The sequence below is a fragment of the Ailuropoda melanoleuca genome, chromosome 1, assembly GCF_002007445.2.
Source record: "Ailuropoda melanoleuca isolate Jingjing chromosome 1, ASM200744v2, whole genome shotgun sequence".
NCBI lineage: Eukaryota > Metazoa > Chordata > Mammalia > Carnivora > Ursidae > Ailuropoda > Ailuropoda melanoleuca.
In genome coordinates, this window is record NC_048218.1 from 159,033,368 (window position 1) to 159,055,824 (window position 22,457).

At 35.6% G+C, this 22,457-nt stretch overlaps 1 protein-coding gene across 1 annotated transcript in view; it reads left to right on the forward strand.

Annotated features, from left to right (window-relative positions):
- ABCB5 (ATP binding cassette subfamily B member 5) overlaps positions 1–22,457 on the forward strand; it is a 139,550-nt gene that overhangs the window by 71,889 nt on the left and 45,204 nt on the right. Inside the window, exons 14-15 of the mRNA XM_034653248.1 lie at positions 5,326–5,487; positions 10,319–10,453. Of these exons, the coding sequence (XP_034509139.1) occupies positions 5,326–5,487; positions 10,319–10,453 (297 nt within the window). The remainder of the gene's footprint in view (positions 1–5,325; positions 5,488–10,318; positions 10,454–22,457) is intronic.

Sequence of the window (22,457 nt, forward strand, 5' to 3'; positions counted from 1 at the left end):
TCATCCCTCCTTACTAACCCAAATTACAACATTCTTAGCATGGTTGAGTACAAAACGTGCATACATGCACACACAACACACACATACACACATCAGGCATATATATATCTATATTGAGTATGTATATGTGTATGTATGTACTCCTGACATAAATATATTTCTTTATGTGTATGTGTATTTACAGATGACTATATTTCAAGAACCAAAATTAGTAATAATATCTGCTTAATGCGGAAGACTAGCTTTGATGATTTGTAGTATCTCCATCCCCAATCCTATTTCCATAAGTAATTTTAAAAATTAAAGTCCAGGGGCGCCTGGGTGGCACAGTGGTTAAGCGTCTGCCTTCGGCTCAGGGCGTGATCCCGGCGTTATGGGATCGAGCCCCACATCAGGCTCCTTCGCTATGAGCCTGCTTCTTCCTCTCCCACTCCCCCTGCTTGTGTTCCCTCTCTCGCTGGCTGTCTCTATCTCTGTCAAATAAATAAATAAATAAAAATCTTAAAAAATAAATAAATAAATAAATAAAATAAAAATAAAAATTAAAGTCCAGGTAGAATACCCAACTTAGGTAGTTAACCACCTCTCTATTGCCATTTGGAATCTGAATGATATATATGATTTCACAGGAACTGTTTTTTTTATTTAAATTCAATTAGCCAAGTATCATTCGTTTTTGATATAATGTTCAATGATTCATGAGTTGAATATAACACCCAGTGCTCATCATGTGCCCTCTTTAATTCCACTCACCCAGTTACCTCATCCCCCCACCCACCTCTCTTTCCACAACCCTTAGTTTGTTCCCTGGAGTCAAGAGTCTCATATGGTTTGTCTCTCTCTCTGATTTCTTCCCATTCAATTTTCCCTCCTTTCCCCTATTGTCCTCTGCACTATTCCTTATGTTCCACATATGAGTGAAACCATATGATATTTCTGTTTCTCTGATTGACTTATTTCACTTAGCATAATACCCTCCAGTTCCATCCATGTCGATATAAATGGTAGATATTCATCCTTTCTGATGCTGAGTAATAGTCCATTGTATATATGAACCACATCATCTTTATCCGTTCATCTGTTGAAAGATATCTTGGCTTCTTTCACGGTTTGGCTATTGTGGACATTCCTGCTATGAACATTAGGGTGCAGGTGCCCCTTCTTTTCACTACATCTGTATCTTTGGGGTAAATACCCAGTAGTGCAATTGCTGGGTTTTAGGGTAGCTCTATTTTCAACTTTTTGAGGAACCTCCATAGTGTTTTCCAGAGTGGCTGTACCAGCTTGCATTCCCACAACAGTGTAGGAGGGTTCCTCTTTCTCCACATCCTCACCAACATTTGTTGTTCCCTGTCTGTTAATTTTAGCCATTCTGACTGGTGTGAGGTGGTATCTCATTGTGGTTTTGATTTGTATTTCCCTGATCGCAAGTGATATGGAGCATTTTTTCCTGTGTCTGTTGGCCATTTGTATGCCTTCTTTAGAGAAGTATCTGTTCATGTCTTCTGCCCATTTCTTGACTGGATTATTTGTTTTTTGGGTGTTGAGTTTGAGAAGTTCTTTATCTATCTTGGATACCAGCCATTTATCTGTAATGTTATTTGCAAATATCTTCTCCCATCCTGTAGTTGTCTTTTGGTTTTGTCAACTGTTTCCTTTGCTGTGCAAAAGCTTTTTATCTTGATGAAGTCCCAGTAGTTCATTTTTGCTTTTGTTTCCCTTGCCTTTAGAGACATGTCTTGCAAAAAGTTGCTTTGTCCAAGGTTGAAGAGGTTGCTGCCTGTGTTCTCCTCTAGGATTTTGATGGATTCCTGTCTCACATTTAGATCTTTCATCCATTTTGAGTTTACCTTTGTGTATGGTGGAAGAGAATATCTAGTTTCATTCTTCTGCCTGTGGCTGTCCAATTTTCCCAGCACCATTTATTGAAGAGACTGTCTTTTTTCCAATGGATATTCTTTCCTTATTTGTTGAAGATTGGTTCACCGTAGAGCTGAGGGGCCATTTCTGGGCTCACGGTAACTTTTCTGACCCTAGACCATGAATTCCAAAGATTTTAATTTATAGTTACACGACCATATCTTCTGGTTGTCTGAGAAAGTTCCAGTTTGGCCACTTTTGTCCCACTCAAGAGTGTCCTAGTCTGAATAATACTCTAGATGGTCATCATAACATAAAACAAATGGTTCAGAATATGCCTTTTTTTTTATTTTAAAGACGGTATTGTAAAAATAATGGTAAAAAAAGACAGCAGTGTGACTATTTTCAGTTTGTCATAATTGCATCTACTTGTTTCTAGTGTGCATATATATGTCACTCACAGGAACAAAGTTATTAGAAATAGAACTTACCTAAATTATTTTAGCTTTCTTGCTTTTATTTTTATTTATTTAGTTTTCTTGCTTTTAAGCAAAAATGTTAAGCATTTATGTTAAATAAAATTAAGAAAATGGAGACAAGAAGAATACAATCCATAGGCCCAGTAATTAAATACAGGCACTAAGAGTATTTTGGTATATTTTTATGTAGGTGTCATCTGTGGATGAATTTTTTAACATAGTTATAACATGATACATAAATTCCATATAATATGTTATCATTACTCTTTTTCCACATTATTATTTAATCTTAATAACTTGTTCTGAAAAGTTTTCATCTCTTATAGACTTGGAATAGAATTTGAAAGAAATACTCATCTGCTTTATCAAGTACATCTGCATGGAGCGACCCCTTTCAGAGACTAGAGAGCACCATACCAGATTCTAGTACCAGTCCTTCCAGTGACTGGCTGAGACTTGAGCAAGCTTCTTAACTTTTCTGAACTCCCAATTTCCTTTTCCGTAATAGATAAGCATAAAAGTGAGAGCCATAAAAGTAAATAGTAGTAATATAGCAGTACTACTAATAGTAATAATATTAGCTATCAGTTCTTGAGCAACAGAAAATTTTTAGTGTGCCTGTAATATGACAAAAGTATCCATTATTGTGCTAGGCATTTATAGAAAGTACATTATTTCAAGAATAGTCAAGACAGTCTTGTAGAGGAGCAATAAAGCTGAAAGACTCAGATTAGCGGATATCAAGGCCTATTTTAAATCTGTAGTAGTTAAGACAGTATAGCATTGGTGCAATAATAGACAAACTGAACTGTAGAACAGTATACAGAATACAAAAACAGACACAAAGTAATGGTCACTGGATTTAATGACAAAGACAACTCTGCAGTGCAATAAAGTAAGGATGGTCTTCTCAGAAATGCTGTTGGAACATTTGTTTAACTATATGGGAAAATGTACATTGACTCTCACTTAACATCACACACAGAAGTCAGTTCCAGATAAATTATAGATCTAAATATGAAAAACAAAATGATAAACATAGTAAGATAAAAGATAGGAAAACATCTATGTGACATTAGATAAAGATTTTTTATCTTTAACAAAAAGATTAAAAAACATAAATTATACAAAAAGTTGATAAATTATACTTCACTAAATTTTTTTTAATTCTATTCAGTAAGACATTATTAAGAGAGTGAAAAGACAACCATTTGGGGGGGAAACCATTGTAATATTATGTGACTAAGTCATCATATATAGAATATATAAACAAGTCCTGAAATTGACAAGAATAAGACAGTTCCAACAGAAAACCAAGCAAAATCTAACAGTTCACAACAGAGAATATCCAAATTGTCACCAACCATATGAAAAGTTGTTCAACTTTATCAGTCATAAGGGAAATGCAAATAAAGCCACAATATGATAGTACCCACCTACCAGACAAAGACAGAAAGTACCAAGTGTTGGGGCGCCTGGGTGGCACAGCGGTTAAGCGTCTGCCTTCAGCTCAGGGTGTGATCCCGGCATTATGGGATCGAGCCCCACCAGGCTCCTCTGCTATGAGCCTGCTTCTTCCTCTCCCACTCCCCCTGCTTGTGTTCCCTCTCTCACTGGCTGTCTCTATCTCTATCAAATAAATAAATAAAATCTTTAAAAAAAAAAAAAAGAAAGTACCAAGTGTTAGTGAGAATATAGAGTAGCCATAATTCTCCTGCACTTTTGGGAGTTTATAAATGGGAAAACCACTTTAAAAAGCTGTTTGGCAGAATCTAAAAAAGCTGAGCAGTTCTTCTCCTCAGTATGTGTCTAGTAGAATTCTCTACACATGTTCATCCAATAAACATGCATAGGAATCTATTCATAACAGAAAAAACCTGGAACTATCCAAATGCCAGTCAGCAATAGTATGGATAGATAAATTTTGGTATATACAATGGAATTTTGCTCAGTATTAAGAATGAATGATCTACAACTATATACAACAAAATGGATGAATATCAAAAAACATAATTTGAACAAAACTTCACAGACATAGAAGGGTATATATTGCATGGTTTCACTTGTATAAAATACAACAGAAAATCAACCTAATCTATGCTCTTTAGTCAGGATAGTGATTACCAACAACAGAAAATCAAAACTAATCTATGCTGTTTAAAGTCAGGATAGTGATTACCGTTGGTGTGGGTGAGCGGTAACAATGATTGAAGAGAGCCTGAAGAGAGTTTCAGAGTGCTGGTAATGACCTTTTTTTAATCTGGATACTATGCATCTGGATGTATTTGGTTTGTCAAAATGCATTATCTATACATTTATGTGTACTTTTCCATATCTGTAAGATACTTGTGAAAAAGTTAAAGACATGTATTACCTTGAGTTCATACCCAACTAATTAAGTAATATCCCCATTTAGAGAGGAAGAAAATAGTGAGTTTAAGTTACTGAATTACTTTTAGTTACTAATAGCCAGCCAACTATTACATAGCTCAAATTAAATGATCTTTAGTTTCCTCTCTAGTTCAAGATACTGTAATTTTATAAATCCACCAAATTAGAATCTAATTAACTTTCTGATTTTCCTTTTATTCTAATTTTTATTAGCCTTCCTAATCTATTAAAGTTCAAATTTCTATATTCACAGATAAGTTTCCTTGATATTTAAAATAATACTACAGGGGCACATGACTGACTTAGTTGGTTGAGCATCTGACTCTTGATTTTGGCTCAGGTCATGATCTCAGGATTGTGAGATCAAGCCCAGTGTCAGGCTCTGCACTCACGGGGAGTCTGCTTGAGATTCTCTCTCTCCCTCTTCCTCTGCCCCTCCCTCCTGCTTGTGTGTGCACTCTCTTTCTCTCTCTCTCTCTCAAATAAATAAATCTTTAAAAAGAAATAAAATAATACTTCAATAACCTTTCTTGGATATTGCTGTTTGTTATTTGTATTAATTTCATATTTATTTTCTATACTTACTGTTTGGTAGGCAAGCAAAGGTCGAACTACAATTGTCATAGCACACCGACTTTCCACTATTCGAAGTGCAGATCTCATTGTGACTATGAAAGATGGAATGGTGGTGGAAAAAGGAAAACATGCTGAACTAATGGCAAAGCAAGGTCTATATTATTCGCTTGCAATGTCACAGGTATGTTTATGTGACATAATGCTATGTTAGCAGAGTTTTTTTTTTTAACTTTTCAGGGATCATACCACAGATGTCCTGAATCATAATCTTAGTTTTCACAAAGCAACCAAGGTTTATTTATAATTCCTTAATGAAGAGATTCAGTGTGACTAATATCCTCAGCATTGTGCTAGATAATATGATGAAAATGAAAGAATTAATGAGTACATAGCACCTAATAGTTGCCAGGCACACTGCAGATAGGCTTCAAAGTTTGTACATGACAGATCCAGAACTTTCTAACTCTATATACTGTCATCTTTTCATTAGAACACAAATTTAACACACAATCCCCACTTAAATACTGAAAACTTAGCTAAAGAGACAAAATGAAGAATCCTGCATATGGATGTTACAAAATATAGAAGTAACCAAAGTTGGTGGGGATAAGGGGAGCTAGATTACCCATGGAAGGTTTCGTGAAGAGGCCTTGAAGGCTAGAAGGTGGGAGTTAGAAAAGGAGAAGTCTGCATAGGTAGAACAGCACCACAGAGGTAAGAAGGAACTTGGTGTGCAACAAACAGAAAGATCAGCCTTCCTTCCATGAGTAAAGATGATTCTTGGGAGAATAATCAAAAACAGTTGTATTAGAAAGCCAAGTCATGGAAGTTCTAAGGAATCAGGCAGAAGAGTTTTGTTGTTTTTTTTTCTTCCACTCTGACTTACCTTACTGTGTCAGAATTACCTAACACAGTGCCTGACACACAGTGGGCATTCAATAAATGTCTGCTGAATGAAGGAATGTACACACAAATGTATATGTATATAAACCACATCTTCTCAGGTAGACCAGAAAGCTTATGGTAGCCAATCAAAAGAAGGCATGATAATGCTGGAGGCACTCTAGCAAATTCCTTTTTTTAGGATTCACATTTCTGCATGCCAGGTGATCTCACATAGTTTTTTCATTAGGACACATTAATGTAAATTATAGGAATTAGGCTGTAGATAACTTCCTCCTTCTGGCCCAGGCTTCTCTTGACCTGGAAGACAGTCTTCTTTTCAAGGTGTCATGTACAGACAACAAATCTCACCCCTTTGCAGTTTATTTTACTTCTGCAACTTTCTGATTATATTTTTTATGTCAATTTTTATTTCATATATAAAGAACTTACACAACTCAACATCAAAAAAAAATCCAATTAGAAATGGGCAGAAGACATAAATAGACATTTATCCAAAGAAAACATTCAGATGGCCAACATGAAAAGCTGCTCAACATTACTCATCATCAGGGAAATGCAAATCAAAACTACAATAAGATATCACCTCACACCTGTCATAATGGCTAAAATAAAAAACATAAGAAACAACAAGTGTTGGTGAAGATGTATGTGAAGAAAAAGGAATCTTCACGCACTATTGGTGGGAATGCAAACTGGTGGAGCCACTGTGGAAAACCGTATGCAGGGTCCTCAAAAAGTTAAAAATAGAACTACCCTCTGACCCAGTAATTGCACTACTTGATATTTACCCAAAAAATACAAAAACACTGATCAAAGGGAAACATGCACCCCTATGTTTATTGCAGCTTTATTTACAATAGCCAAATTGTGGAAGCAACACAAGTGTCCATTGATTGAAAAATGGATAAAGAAGATGTGGTGTATATATACAATGGAATATTATTTAGCCATAAAAATAATGAAATTTTGTCATTGGCGACAACATGGATGGAGCTAGAGAGTATAATGCTAGTGAAATAGTTCACTCAGAGAAAGACAAATACCATTTCACTCATATGTGGAATTTAAGAAACAAAACAAATAAGCAAAGGAAAAAAGAGAGAGAGAGAGAAAAACCAAGAAAGAGACTCAAACTTTTAAAGAACAAACTGATGATTACCAGAGGGGAGGTGGGGGGGTGGAGGGTAGGGTAAATTAAATAGGTCATGGGGATTAAAGAGTACACTTATCATCACCAGCACTGAGTAATGTACAGAATTGTTGAATCACTATATTGTATATGTGAAACTAATATAACACTGTATGTTAACTATACTGGAATTAAAATTTAAAACTTAATAAATAATATTATTTCACAAATTAGGAAATTTAGAAAGTTATGACCCTCCATCTCCTCATCAAACTTAAAACTTCACATTTAAAACCCTAGCTTTCTCCACAATCTAGAATGAATTATTTTTAAACATCTGCTATAAAGCAGTGATAATAAAAAAAATTTGAAAATATAATCTTATATTGATTCAAAAACTGCTAGTTCCAATTTTATTTCACATTAAGCCATATTTTCCTTTAAAAATAAGAGTTAGCTGTTATATGTCAGTTAAATTTGCATGATTTTCATTCCACAGTAGACTTAATAATTTATGAAATTATGAAGTTCAATATTTTCAACCTAGTAAGTATAATAATAAAAGAAAATAGCTATGGTTAAATTAACCTTATTTTGAGATTTTTTTAAAAACCACTACACTCAAATCTTTCTTTGAAGTAATATGTCTTTATTTTTCATTATAATTAAACAAAAACTCTATTAGGTTTTAGGTAAAAGAATTTCACAATGTAAGGAAAATAAAAATGGAGTGTTTCTGGTATAAATGTATAAATATTTAAAACACCTTGTTCAAAATGGATTCGTAGTCTCTCATTACCTAAAATAATGTTCATTCTGATAAAACAATACCATTTTTAATATTCAATGAACAACTACGATATTCTAGGTAGTGCATAGTAAATATAACATCTGTGATATCTACATAGACAGTAACTCATTTCTGAAACTCTAGAAGTGCTTATTTGCCACTATGCCTATATTGTCCAAATGAATCAGTTTATTAAAATCCATGATGATCATAAGTACTAAGAAGTTAATGTTGCTAAGAGAATCAATCCCAAGAAACAGTATAGCAGTGGTTAGGACTGTGGGCTCTGGAGACACTGTTAATTTGAAATCTTGACTCTGCCACTTAATAGTTTTAGGACCTTAGGTGAGTTCTTTAAATTCTCTGTGCCTCAGTTTTCTAACCTTTAACATGAGGAAAATAATAGTAACTTATTTATGAATTACTGTATTAAATAAGTGATTCATATAAAGTGCTTACTAAATTTTATTGTTGGCATACTAAATTTTATTATATTATTAATATTACCATTATCCAAACTTTTTATAAAAGTTCAAACCGTGAAGATTAATGCTGTAATTATTTATCTTGAACATACATGATTATTTTCAGACCTATTCCTTTTCACGTGAAAAATAAATAAAAACAGGTAGAGATAGATACATACCAAAACTTCCTGTCATCATTATTTTGTCAAAGAACTTGTCTTTGACTTGTTAAAGAACCATCTTAGAAAAATTTATTTTGAGAAGGGATCAAAATTTTATTTTAAACTTGCCACTAAGTAAATAGCTCCTGAAAAAAGCCAAATAAAAGATTTCTTTCATGGTAGATAAATTTTTTTTTTTAAAGATTTTATTTATTTATTCGACAGAGAGATAGAGACAGCCAGCGAGAGAGAGAACACAAGCAGGGGGAGTGGGAGAGGAAGAAGCAGGCTCATAGCAGAAGAGCCTGATGTGGGGCCCGATCCCATAACGCCGGGATCACGCCCTGAGCCGAAGGCAGACGCTTAACCGCTGTGCCACCCAGGCGCCCCTCATGGTAGATAAATTTATAGAAAAAAGAGAAAGTGATAGCGTAGAAGAATGTCTGATTGAAGATGTTAGGATACTATAAGGCTTGAGGGCACATATTGCATGGTGCACTGGGTGTTATAAGCAAATAATGAATCTTCGAACTTTACATCAAAAACCAGGGATGTACTGTATGGTGACTAACATAATATAATAAAAAATATTATTATAAAAAAAAGGATACTATAAGGCTGGTTAAAGTTTACTGTACTTTGAAATGCCTGATTAACAGTTGTTAAGCTTGTTAAAGAATCACAGTCACTGGAAAGCCTTCCATGTGCATATTCTCCTTTTCACCTAAATCCACCTAAGGCTTTCTGTCTCTGCTCCACACCCTGGTCTGGGACACCATCATCCAAATTGGGCTGTTCATTTCGGTCTTGTCTCCCTCCCCATCTCTTCATGGGGAAGCCACAAATTTACTCACACCAGATTCAGATGAGCAGAAAATATGTAGTTCCTTTATTTCACTAAATTTGGTCTCATTTCTCTGAGTAGCGAAAAAAACAAAAACTAGACTTAGAGCAATCTGGTTTAGAACTTCATCCTATCCTGTAATTTAAACAGTTTTTTTGTTTTTGTTTTTTAAGTTAACTTGATGACTCTGGAATTTCTTATTCTCTAGGAGCTGGCCCTACTGATTTTGCTTTCTGAACAGTTTGGAATGGGCAGCAATTGCAGGCCTGGAAAGTCTCCTGAGATATCTCTCAGGCCCAGGGCCAACATCACATTTAAGTGCCTAGCTAGACGTTATAAATTTATAAGCTCCATAAAAGGCTACGAAAAAAGAGACAGAAAGAGTATCTTTGAGTCATCTCCCTCACAAAGCTCTTTTTACTAAAATCTGTCCCTACTAGTGGAATAATTGTTTTGAACTAAGGCATTGTTTTCTCCAGTTAATTATGCAAGTCTTTTGAAAAGAAGGCATAATAAGCTATTGTCACCCGCTAACATTTTAGTATAAGTTGGACTTACTAGCTCTCTATCAAGCCTGAAAACTTCAGCAAGAGCTGCACAAGAATATATCACTTTCAGTATCAGAGGCAATACAGTTTTAGAGGGATGCTTAATAAAAGTCTTTCGAATTCTGAAAACATTATTCTAATAGTAACATATATATTCTTCACTTAAGGATATTAAAAAAGCTGACGAACAGATGGAATCAATGTCTACTGAAAAAAGTGTCAACTCAGTTCCTCTGTGCTCTCTGAATCCCGTCAAGTCAGACCTTCCTGACAAGTCTGAGGAATCCATCCAATATAAAGAGGTAATGGTTTAACTATCAACAAGTTTTATCCACATGTTCTCCAATTAATTTTTATTTAATTCTTATAATATTTAGAATTTACAATAAAATATTACTATTACATTAAAGCATAAGTCTTTCCCAAACTTCACTATAGTATCACTGTGATGCTCTAAGAAAGTGGCCCTCAAATAAGACCATTTATGTCACAGGTCATTTGGGGCAAGAAAATTCTTAAGAATGGGCTTGTTCTTCTTTTTCTAGTTCCTTTAGGCATAATGGGATTTGGCTAGTAAAAATTAAGAGAACTCTTAAGAATGCAGAGGTAGCAGATAAAAGTAGCAACCACTACTAAGGTTGAAATAGAGACCCAAGGAGGAGCCCTAATCCTTCTCCCCCAGTCAAGGCTGAGATTCATGCCTTACTTCAGAGGGCACAGCTTTGGTTCACTGTATGGCAGAGAAGTTGCTAAGGTACCTCACTGGTGGGGTTTGCTGGAAATCTGTCCTGTTGCATGCCAGAACCTACTAGGTACCAGGAGAAGCTACAGGGCACTGTTGAAACCAGGAGATGGAGAGGTTGCCCTCTGTAGGAGTTAAGTACAGTTCCATGTGTAGGTGGGTGCAGGCATTAATGACCTGAATAAAATACAGGCTGATGCTGTCTGGGTCCCCTGGTTACACCTCTCCTGGCCAAGCCAAGAGCTGGAGAAAGCACTTGGTAGCCAAACATAAGAGAAAACTGTACTCAGCAGGCACCTATTCTGACAAAACTGTATAAGCAGAGCAGCAGAGAGAAAAGCTTATCCTGGAGGAGCCTTCCCAGAAAACCACCGGAAAGAGCAGGAAGTAAAATTCCCTCCTCCTGCAATTTTTTCCAGTACCTTCAACAGACCAGGCTTGACATCTTACTAACTGGTAAAAGAAAAATATTTATAAGGCAAAAGGGTGAATTTGGACCCAAGAGGTAATAAATCAGTAACCAGGACAAAGATGGTATTATTTTAAATAGGGGGAATAGCTAATATAAGGGCCTGGAGTTGGGGGTATCAGTGACTAAGAGAGGGATGGGCAAAGAGTTGTGTGAGACACTCAGGGACCAGATCTTACAGCACCTTGTAAGCCATAATATCAGTTTTAGATTCTTTTCTTACTCTAACAGAAATTCATCAGGGGTTTTTAATCAATAGTCCATGACCCACAAGGAAAATCTGGATAGAATTCAGAGGCAACTATCCTGAATATGAAAAAAATCATAACTTTTTTCCCACCTATTATTGATAAAAATTTAATTTTATTATGAATATAAATAACAAACTACATTAGTATTACCAGTGCCTATGATGTCACCAATGAAAATCACAGAAATTTTTTTTAAAGATTTACTCATTTATTTGACAGACAGTACATATGAGCGGGGGAACAGCAGAGAGACAGGGAGAGAGAGAATCTCAAGCAGACTCCCCACTGAGCTCAGAGCCAATGTTGGGCTCCATCTCATGACCCTGAGATCATGACCTGAGTCAAAATCAAGAGTCACATGCTTAACCGACTGAGCCACCCAGGCACCCCTAAAAATCACAGAAATTTTGATACCGCTTTACAGTTGCTATAGATATGTTACATTTATCACTATTATATCTTGTTATTTAATGTGCTAATAATGAAACACAAGCGTAACTATCACAACTTTGAATTTTTTGTTAAATATTTTGAATACTATATTTTGATCAGTTGGTTTTCTTTGAGACCTATGGGTTATTTAGCCCATTGTTATAAATTCTTCTGGTAAGGAATCCTCAGGCTTCACCAGTCTTCCAAAGGTTCATGACACAAAGCAGGTTGAGAACTATTGCATTAAGAGGGTCTTATTCAGAAGAGTACATGAACTGATTTATCTGATTTGACTGCTGTGTGGAGAATGGTGTTTGCGAACCAGAGTGGGATCAAGGACAACAGGGCAGGGAAGAGATGATGCTGGTTAAGTAATAGACCTGATGGACCTGATTAAAGCTATCCAATGAAAAATCAATTATAGATGGAGAAGCAACTAGGATAGGAAAAATTTTAATTCCGGTAGGAAAGCAGTAACCAACAAAGGAGCCTAAAGAATAACTGGAGGGGCGCCTGGGTGGCACCGCGGTTGGGCGTCTGCCTTCGGCTCAGGGCGTGATCCCTGCGTTGTGGGATCGAGCCCCACATCAGGCTCTTCTGCTGTGAGCCTGCTTCTTCCTCTCCCACTCCCCCTGCTTGTGTTCCCTCTCTCGCTGGCTGTCTCTATCTCTGTTGAATAAATAAATAAAATCTTTAAAAAAAATAAAATAAATAAAATAAATAAATAAAGAATAACTGGAAAATAAAAGGAAAGCCAAGACAGTGTGGTATCACAGAGGCTAACAAAGAATACTGTTACAGCTATAGGAAACAAACTGAGGGTTATCAGAGAGGAGGGGTAAATGGGTGATGGGCATTAAGGAGGGCACATGATGTAATGAACATTGGGTGTTATATGCAACTGATGAATCACTGAACTCTACCTCTGAAACTAATAGCACACTATATGATAATTAATTGAATTTAAATAAAATAACCTTTTAAATAAATAAATTTAATTTTTCCTTGTTTCCTAAAAAATTTAAAAAAAAGAAAAGTGTTACAAAAGAGCAAGAGATCATTTGTGTCAATTGCTGTGAAAACCAGATGAAATTTCTGCTTCCAACCAAGGTAGGTTAACAGGGACTGGATTTACCGTTTGGCTTGAAACACCTAAGAAATGGAACAAAACAGGTGAAACAGTTTTCTAACATTGGACATCGGGCAGAACAAGATCATGATCTCTGAGGAAAGGGAAACAAATGAGGAGAATCTTATCATTGGTCCAGGTTACTGCCTGGGTTGTTTCTAAGCCTCAGAGCTAGGACAGAAAACCCATGCAGAACCCAGGAAGCCAAAATAGTGAGCATCCCCAGAGCAAAGAATGAAAAAGAGAGAGCTGCTCAGAGTTCCAGCGATTTCCATAGGTTCTCCATTGAGTTTTCATCTGAGTACTGATCAGCACATTTATTAAGAAAACTGATAAAGACAGAGGAAAGATCTACCAGAAAGGGTGAAAGGAACAATCCTTTCACAGAGGTTCACAAACAGTCAGGAATAGTTCTTATTCTTTTTTAAGTTTTTATTTTAATTCCAGTTAGTTAACATACAGTGTTATATTAGTTTCAGGTGTACAATACAGTGATTCAACGCTTCCATACATCACCCGGTGCTCATCAGAACAAGTGCACTCCTTAATCCCTATCACCTGTTTAACCCATCCCCTTCCCTCTGGTAACCATCAGTTTAAGAGTTATTCTTATTAAACCAGCCAGAATGAGCAGTCGCTAAATTAATGGGTTGTTGAGTTGGATATTAAGGAAAATATTACCCTGGGAGGTGGGGGCAAGGGGGTAGAAATAGCCCCCTGCTAAATGCAGCTCTGAGCCCAACTAACAAAACCTAAAAGCAAACCTCAAAACGATCAAACTATTTCCAAGTAATGTAAATGTGTTCCAGTACGAAGCTCAATAATATATATAAGAATTCAAAAACACTGGGCACCTGGCTACCTCATTTGGTAGAGCATGCAACTCTTGATTTCAGGGTTGTAATTTGAGGCCCATATTGGGTGTAGAGATTACTTAAAAAATAAAATTTTGGTGCCTCAGTTGGTTAAGCGTCTGACTTTAGGTCAGATCATGTTCTTGGGGTCCTGAGATCAAGCCCTGCATAGGATTCCTCGCTCAGCAGCAAGTCTTCTTGACCCTCTGCCCCCTGCCACTTACACCTGTGCGTGCACACTCTCTCTTTCTCAAATAAATAAATAAAATTTTTTAAAGAAATAAAATCTTAAAAAAAGAGGGAGAGAATTAAAAAAAAAAACCCAGTGAGTAAAATTTAGTGTCTGGCATCGAATAAAAAATCACCAGACAAGTAAAGAAGCAGGAAAATGTTCCCAAAATGAAGAGAAACTTAATCAACAGAAATAGACCCAGAAGTGACACACTTGGTAGAATTAGTAGGAACAATAAACAGTTATTATAATTATATTTTATATGTTCCCAAAGGAAAGGCAAAAACATTTGAATGAACAGTGAAATTTTCCCCCAAATTTGGTGAAAACAAAAAACTCACAGATCCAAGAAGCTTATTAATAAATTCCAAATGCAAGACACATAAGGTACACTATGTGAAGGCACATCATAATAAAATTGCTTAAAACCTGTAATAAGGAGAAAAATTTAAAACAGCCAGAGAAAATCAGCATAATATGTATAAGGGGGAAAAAATAAGAAAATCACTAACTTCTCATTAGAAACAGTGCAAACAAGAAGACAATAGAGTGATATATTTAAACTACCAAAATAAAAAAAAGCTCAAATTAAAATGCATGCAGAAAAATATTTCTCAAAATTGAAGGCAAAGTACAGAATTTTTCAGGGGAAAAAAAGGCTGAAATAATTTATCACCAGCAGACCTACACTACCAGAAATGTTAAAAGAAGGCCTTCAGGCAGAAGGAAAATGATACCAAATGGAAATGTGAATCTACACAAAGGAATGAAAAATATCAAAAATAATAAATAGGTGTGTTAATATAATAATGGTTAATAGTGATTAATTTAAGTAGGCTTCATGCCCAGCATGGGGCTTGAACTCATGACCCTGAGATCAAGAGTCTCATGCTCTACTGACTAAGCCAGTCAGGTACCCCAATACTGTTTTTTTAAGTATGTTTTTAAAATAATTTACTTTTCTAAGAAAAAAATAACATTATGGTATAAGGTTTATAACAGAAATATAAGTAAAAATGTGTAAAAACAATAGCCAAATGACTAGCAAGGAGAAATGGAAATATTCTATTTTAAGGTTCCTAAATGATATGCAGTATTACTTGAAGGTAGACTGTGATGTTAATAGTAGTCGAAGTTGAAAAAAAATAGTAGTCAAAACAAACAAACAAACCAGGAATAAAGAGGGCTTTCTTTCATAATTTTTAAAAGATTAATTTATCAAGAACCGAAAAGAGCAATAAAAATTCACAATTTTATTAGAGATTTCAAAACCTCTCTTAATTATTGCTAAAACAAGGAGACAAATATTCAGCAGGGATATAGATGACTTTAATAGCACTCTCAACCAGCTTAACCTAATAGACACTTATAAGACTCCACCTATGAGGAGAAAATACACATTTTCTCAAATGCATCTGAAACATTTATCAAGATAGACCATATTCTAAGCCATAACACAGGTCTCCATATATTTTTAAAAATTCAAATAATGCAAAGTATATTACTTAACCAAAGTGGAATTACATCAGAAATCAAAAACAGAGGGACAGCTGGCTGGCTCAGTTGGTAGATCTTGCAACTCTTGATCTCAGAGTTGTAGGTTCAAACCCCACATTGGGTGTATAGATTAGTTAAAAATAAAATCATTAAGAAAAAGAAAAGAAATCAAGAACATAAAGTGGCCTGGAAATCTTGAAATACTTGGAAGCTAAGCAACTCACTTCTAAATAATGCATGGATCAAAGAAGAAATCAAAGGAAAAATTCAAAAGTATTTTGAACTGAATGAAAATGAAACCAAACATAATTAAAATGTACCCTGTGGTCCAGCAATTGTACTACTAGGTATTTACCCAAAGAATACAAAAGTACTAATTAAAAGGAATACGTGCACCCAGCTGTTTATAGCAGCATTATCTACAATAACCAAATTATGGAAACATCCCAAGTGTCCATCAACTGATGAATGGATAAAGAAGATGTGGTAAATATACACAATGGAATATTACTCAGCCATAAAAAAGAATGAATCTTGCCATTTGCAATGACACGGATGGAGCTAGAGTATTATGCTAAGTGAAATAAGTCAGAGAAAGACAAATACTGTATGATTTCATTCATATGTGGAATTTAAGAAACAAAACAAATAAGCAAAGGGTAAAAAAGAAAGAGAGAAGCAAACCAAGAAACAAACTCTTAACTGTAGAGAACAAACTGATGATTACCAGGGAGGAGATGGCTGGGGGATTGGATTAAATAGGTGATGGGGATTAAAGAGTGCACTTGTCATGATGAGCACCAGGTGATGTATCAAAGTGTTGAATCACTATATTGTACACCAACTGGAATTTAAATTAAAACTTTAAAAAAATAACTCAAGTTTTAAAAAAATGTATAAGATGGGACTTAAAGTAGTATTGAGAAAGAAATTTATATAACTAAACCCCTATATTATATAAAAAGGAAATACCTCAAATTAATAAACTTACCCCTTAAGAAACTAAAAGGGAGAATATAATTATAAAAAAAAAATCAATGAAATCCAAAGCTGGTTCTCTGAGAGTATCAATAAACTGAAAAACCACTGGACTGACTGAACAAATTAAGAAAAAACACACAAATACCAATATCAAGAATGAGAATGGTAACATCACTACAGGTTCTACAGATATTAAAAGAATAATTAGATAATCTTATGAAAACATTAATGAAAATAAATCCTACAACTCAGATGAAATGGACAAATTCTTTGAAAGGCACAAACTACCAAAGTCCACTCAAGAATAAATTAATTTAAAAAAGAGTAAATTAATAGCTTGAATAATCTTACATCTATTAAAAGGAAATTGAATTTGTAATGAAAGCATTTTCCTCAAAGAGAATTTCAGGCCCAGTTGGCTTAACTGGTGAATTCTACCAAACAGAAAAGTGAAGAGGAAGGAGCTCTTATTTTATGAGACCAATAATACTCTGGTATTAAAATTAGCAAAGATGTTACAATAAAACAAAATTATAGATAAATATCCAACAATGAACATAGATGGAAAAATTCTTAACAAAGTTTTAGTAAATCTAATGAGTACTATATAAAAAAGAATAATACATCATCACCAAGTAGGATTTATCTAAGAAGTACAAGCTTGGTTTAACATTAAGAAATTAACATAATTCCTCTAATTAAAAAAAAATTAAAAGAAAAATACTGTCTAATCATCTCAATCACTGCAGAAAATTCATTTGACAGAATGCACTGTCTATTCCTGATAACTCTCAGAAAACTAGGAATTGAAAGAAATTGTCTCAATCCGATAAAGGGCACAACAAAAAATCTACAGCTAAAATCATTCTCAATGGTGAGAGACTAAGATCAAGAACAAGGCAAGGATGTACACTTTTCACCACTTCTAGTCAACATTGTGCCAAGTTCCAGCCTGTGCAATAAGGCCAGGAAAAAAAAAAAAAGGCATCCGGATAGGAAAGAAAGATATAAAACTGTCTTTATTCAGAGATAACATGATTATTTATGTAAACAATCCTAGTACCCCCAAAAAAGGTACTAAAACAGGTAATTGAGCTTAGCAAGGTTGCAGAATACATGATCAATATATAAAAATCAAAAATAGGAATTGAAAATTTAAAAATAATGTCATATATAATAGTATCAAAAATATGAAATACTTGGGAATAAGTTTGATAAAAAAAATTATAAGATCCACACACCGAAATACATAAAATATCACTAAGGAAAAGGAAAGGAGACCTAAATAAATTGAGGAATACACCATGTACATGAATAAGAAGATTCAGTATCATCGAGGAGGGTGTGGTCCAAAATGGTGGAGTAGCAGGAGACCTAAATCTCGTCTGGTTCCAGGAATTCAGCTAGATAGCTATCAAACCATTCTTTCTGAACACCTATGAATTCAACAGGAGGTCAAAGAAAAGAATAGCAGCAACTCTATGAACAGAAAAGCAACCACTTTCTGCAAGGTAGGACATGTGGAGAAGTGAATCTGAGGCGATATATGGGAAGATAGACCACGCAGGGGAAGGAGCCTCCATTAGGCGGCTACTGGCGAGTGATAGAGCAGCGGAGCACAAAATCAGAACTTTTATAAGTCTGGTCCCGTGAGGGACGTCGCTCTGGTGGCTAAGAGGGGGTTTGCTGAAACAGTGTGGTCTCAGGACCCTTGGGGTCACAGAAAGACTGAGGGTGCCTAAGTGCCACAGAGCTCCCAGGTATCAGCGCGGGGAAGCAGGCTGCAAAGAGTGATCCTGAGGAGTGGGATTTCAGCTCGGGGTTGCCATAAACCGTGATCCAAGGCACAGTCATCAGGCCATTGCTCTTCAAGTAGGGGCCGAACAAGTGGCAGCTCAGGGGGAAAAAAAAAAGAATCTATACTCAGAAAACTATAAAATACTCATGAAAGAAAGTGAGAAAGATACAAAGAAATGGAAAAAACATTCCATGCCCATGGATTGGAAGAACAAATATTATTAAAATGTCCATGCTACCTAGAGCAATCTACACATTTAATGCAATCCCTATCAAAATACCATCAACTTTTTTTCACAGAAATGAAACAAATAATCCTAAGATTTGTATGGAACCAGGAAAGACCCTGAATAGCCAGAGGAATGTTGAAAAAGAAAACCAAAGCTGGTGGCATCACAATTCTGGACTTAAAGCTCTATTACAAAGCTGTAATCATCAAGACAGTATGGTACTGGCACAAAAACAGACACATAGATCAATGGAACAGAATAGAGAACTCAGAAATGGACCCTCAACTCTATGGTTAACTAATCTTCAACAAAGCAGGAAAGAATATCCAATGGAAAAAAGACAGTCTCTTCAACAAATGGTGTTGGGAAAATTGGCCAGCCATATGCAGAAGAATGAAACTGGACCATTTCCTTACTCCATACACAAAAATAGACTCAAAATGGATAAATACCTAAATGTGAGACAGGAATCCATCAAAATCCTTGAGAACAGGCAGCAACCTCTTCGGCCTCAGCCACAACAACATCTTCCTAGACACATCACCAAAGGCAAGGGAAGCAAGGGCAAAAATGATTTATTGGGACTTCATCAAGATAAAAGCTTTTGCACAGCAAAGGAAAGAGTCAACAAAACCAAAAGACAGCCGACAGGGCGAAGATATTGCAAATGATATATCAGATAAATGGCTAGTATCCAAAATCTATTAAGAACCTATCAGACTCAACACCCAAGGAACAAATAATTCAATCAAGAAATGGGCAGAAGACACGAACAGACATTTCTTCAAAGAAGACATCCAAATGGCCAACGGACACATGAAAAAGTGCTCAACATCATTCAGCATCGGAGAAATACAAATCAAAACCTCAATGAAATACCATCTCACACTGGTCAGAATGGCTAAAATTAACAAGTCAGGATGCGACAGATGTTGGCGAGGATGTGGAGAAAGGGGAACCCTCCTACACTGTTGGTGGGTATGCAAGCTGGTGCAGCCACTCTGGAAAACAGTATGGAGTTTCCTCAAAAAGTAGAAAATAGAGCTACCCTACGAACCAGCAATTGCACTACTGGGTATATACCCCAAAGATACAAATGTAGTAATCTGAAGGAGCACCTGCACCCCAATGTTTATAGCAGCAATGTCCACAATAGCCAAACTATGGAAGGAGCCCAGATGTCCATCGACAGATGAATGGATAAAGAAGACGAGGTGTGTGTGTGTGTATACACACACACACATATACACAATGGAATATCATGCAGCCATTAAAAAATGAAATCTTGCCATTTGCAACGACGCGAATGGAACTAGAGGGTATTATCCTAAGTGAAATAAGTCAATCTGAGAAAGACAATTATATGGTCTCACTGATACATGGAATTTGAGAAACAAGGCAGGGGATCATAGGGGAAGAGAGGAAAAAATGACACAAGAAGAAACCAGAGAGGGAGACAAACCATAAGAGACTCTTAATCTCAGGAATTAAACTGAGGGTTACTGGAGTGGAGGTGGGGTGGGAGGAATGGGACAGCTGAGTGATGGACATTGGGAGGGTATGTGTTGTGGTGAGCGCTGTGTATTGTGTAAGACTGATGATCACAGACCTGTACCCCTGAAACAAATAATACGTTATATGTTAACAAAAAAAAAGAAGAAGATTCAATATCATTGAGATGTCAGTTCTCCAAGCTGATCTACAGGGGTTCAAGGCAATACCAATCCATATTTCAGCAGGCTTTTTGGTAAAATTTGACAAACTAATTCTAACTGGAAATTCAAAAGGAATAAATAAGCAAAAAAAAACTTTGAAAAAGAACAAAGTTGGAGGATTTGTACTACCTAATTTCAATGCTTGGTATAAGCTATAGTAATCAGAATAATGTGCTATTAGCATAAAAATAAACAAATAGATTAATAGAGCAGAGTAGAATTAAGAATTTAAACCCACATATATATGGTTAATTGTGTTTAGACAAAAGTCCAAAGGCAATTCAATAGTGAATGTATAGTCTTTTCAAGAAATGATACTATACCTCTGTACAACCATATAGATAATAATCATCCTCAGTCACCTCACATCACAAATAAAAATTAACTCAAAATGGATTACAAACCTTACTGTAAAACCTGAAGTTAGAAAACTTCCAGAAGAAAATCCAGCAGAAAATCTTTGTGACTTTGAATTTAGCAAAGATTTCCTATATACAACACCAAAAGCACAATTCATAAAAGAGAAAAAAAAAATTATAAATTAGACTTCACCAAAATGAAGGCCTTTGCTATTTGTAAAACATTTTTGAGAGATGGAAAGATAGGCCATAATCTGGGAGAAAATACTTATAAATCACATATCTGATAAAAGACTTGTGTCCAAAATATACAAAGAACTCCCAAAGCGCAATAAGAATACCAGCAATCCAGGGTGCCTGGGTGGCTCAGGCAGTTAAGTGTCTGCATTCAGTTCAGGTCATGATCCTAGGGTCCTGGGATTGAGTCCTGCATTGGACTCCCTGCTCAGCTGGGAGCCTGCTTTTTCCTCTGCCTGTTGCTCCCCCTGCTTGTGTTCTCTCTCTCTCTCTTTCTCTCTCACTCTCTGACAAATAAATAAATAATCTTAGAAAAAGAAAAAAGAATACCAGCAATCCAAATGAAAACTTGGCAGAAGATCTGAATAGACATTTTGCAAAAGAAGATGCACATATGGGAAGCAAGCATACAAAAAGATGCCAAATGTCGTTAGTCATTAGAGAAGTGGAAATAAACTTGTAATTGACATATCCTGACACACCTATTAGAATGGTGAAATCTAAAAAGACTGACACTAGCAAGTGTTTGCAATGATATGAAGCCACCAGTATTCCACATTTTGCTGGTGGGAATATGAAATGATAAACTTACTTTGGAAAACAGTTTGGCAATTTCTTAAAAAGTTGAAGATACACCTACTATCTGATCCAGCCATTCTAGCTCTAGGTATTTACCTGAGAGAAATGAAAGCATAGGTCCACACAAAGTATTGAATATGAATATTCATAGCAGTTTTATTTGTAATAGCCCAAAATCCAAATTCATGTCAACAGGTGAATGGATATATAAATTTTGGCATAGCCATACAATGGAATACTGCTCAGCCATAAAAATGAATGTAATGTTAATTTATACAATATTATGAATAAATCTCAAAGTAATATTGAAGCAAAAGAAGCCAGATGAAAAGAATACATACTTTATGATTTCATTTATATAAAATCTTAGAAAATGCAAAATAATCTGTAGTGACAGAAAGCATGTCAGTGATTGTAGGGGAAGTGGATTGGCCACTAAGAGGTGTGGGAGAGGCGGATTACAAAAGGCAGTAGAAAACTTCTGGAAGTAATGGATATGTTCATTATCTTGACTGTGGTAATGGTTTCATGGGTGTATAGTTATGTCTAAACTTAACAAGTTGTACATTTTAAATATATACAGCTTGTTGTATGAAAACTATAATAACTCATTATAGCTCTAAAATATATGACATTTAAATTCTTAAGGAGGGTTTGTTTTTTAAGTTTTTTTAAGATTTATTCATTTATTTTAGAGAGAGAGCAGCAGCAGGAGGAGGGCTAGAGGGAGAGGAAGAAGGAGAGAATCTCAAGCAGACTCCCCACTGAGCATGGAGCCAGATGCAGGGCTCAATCTCATGAA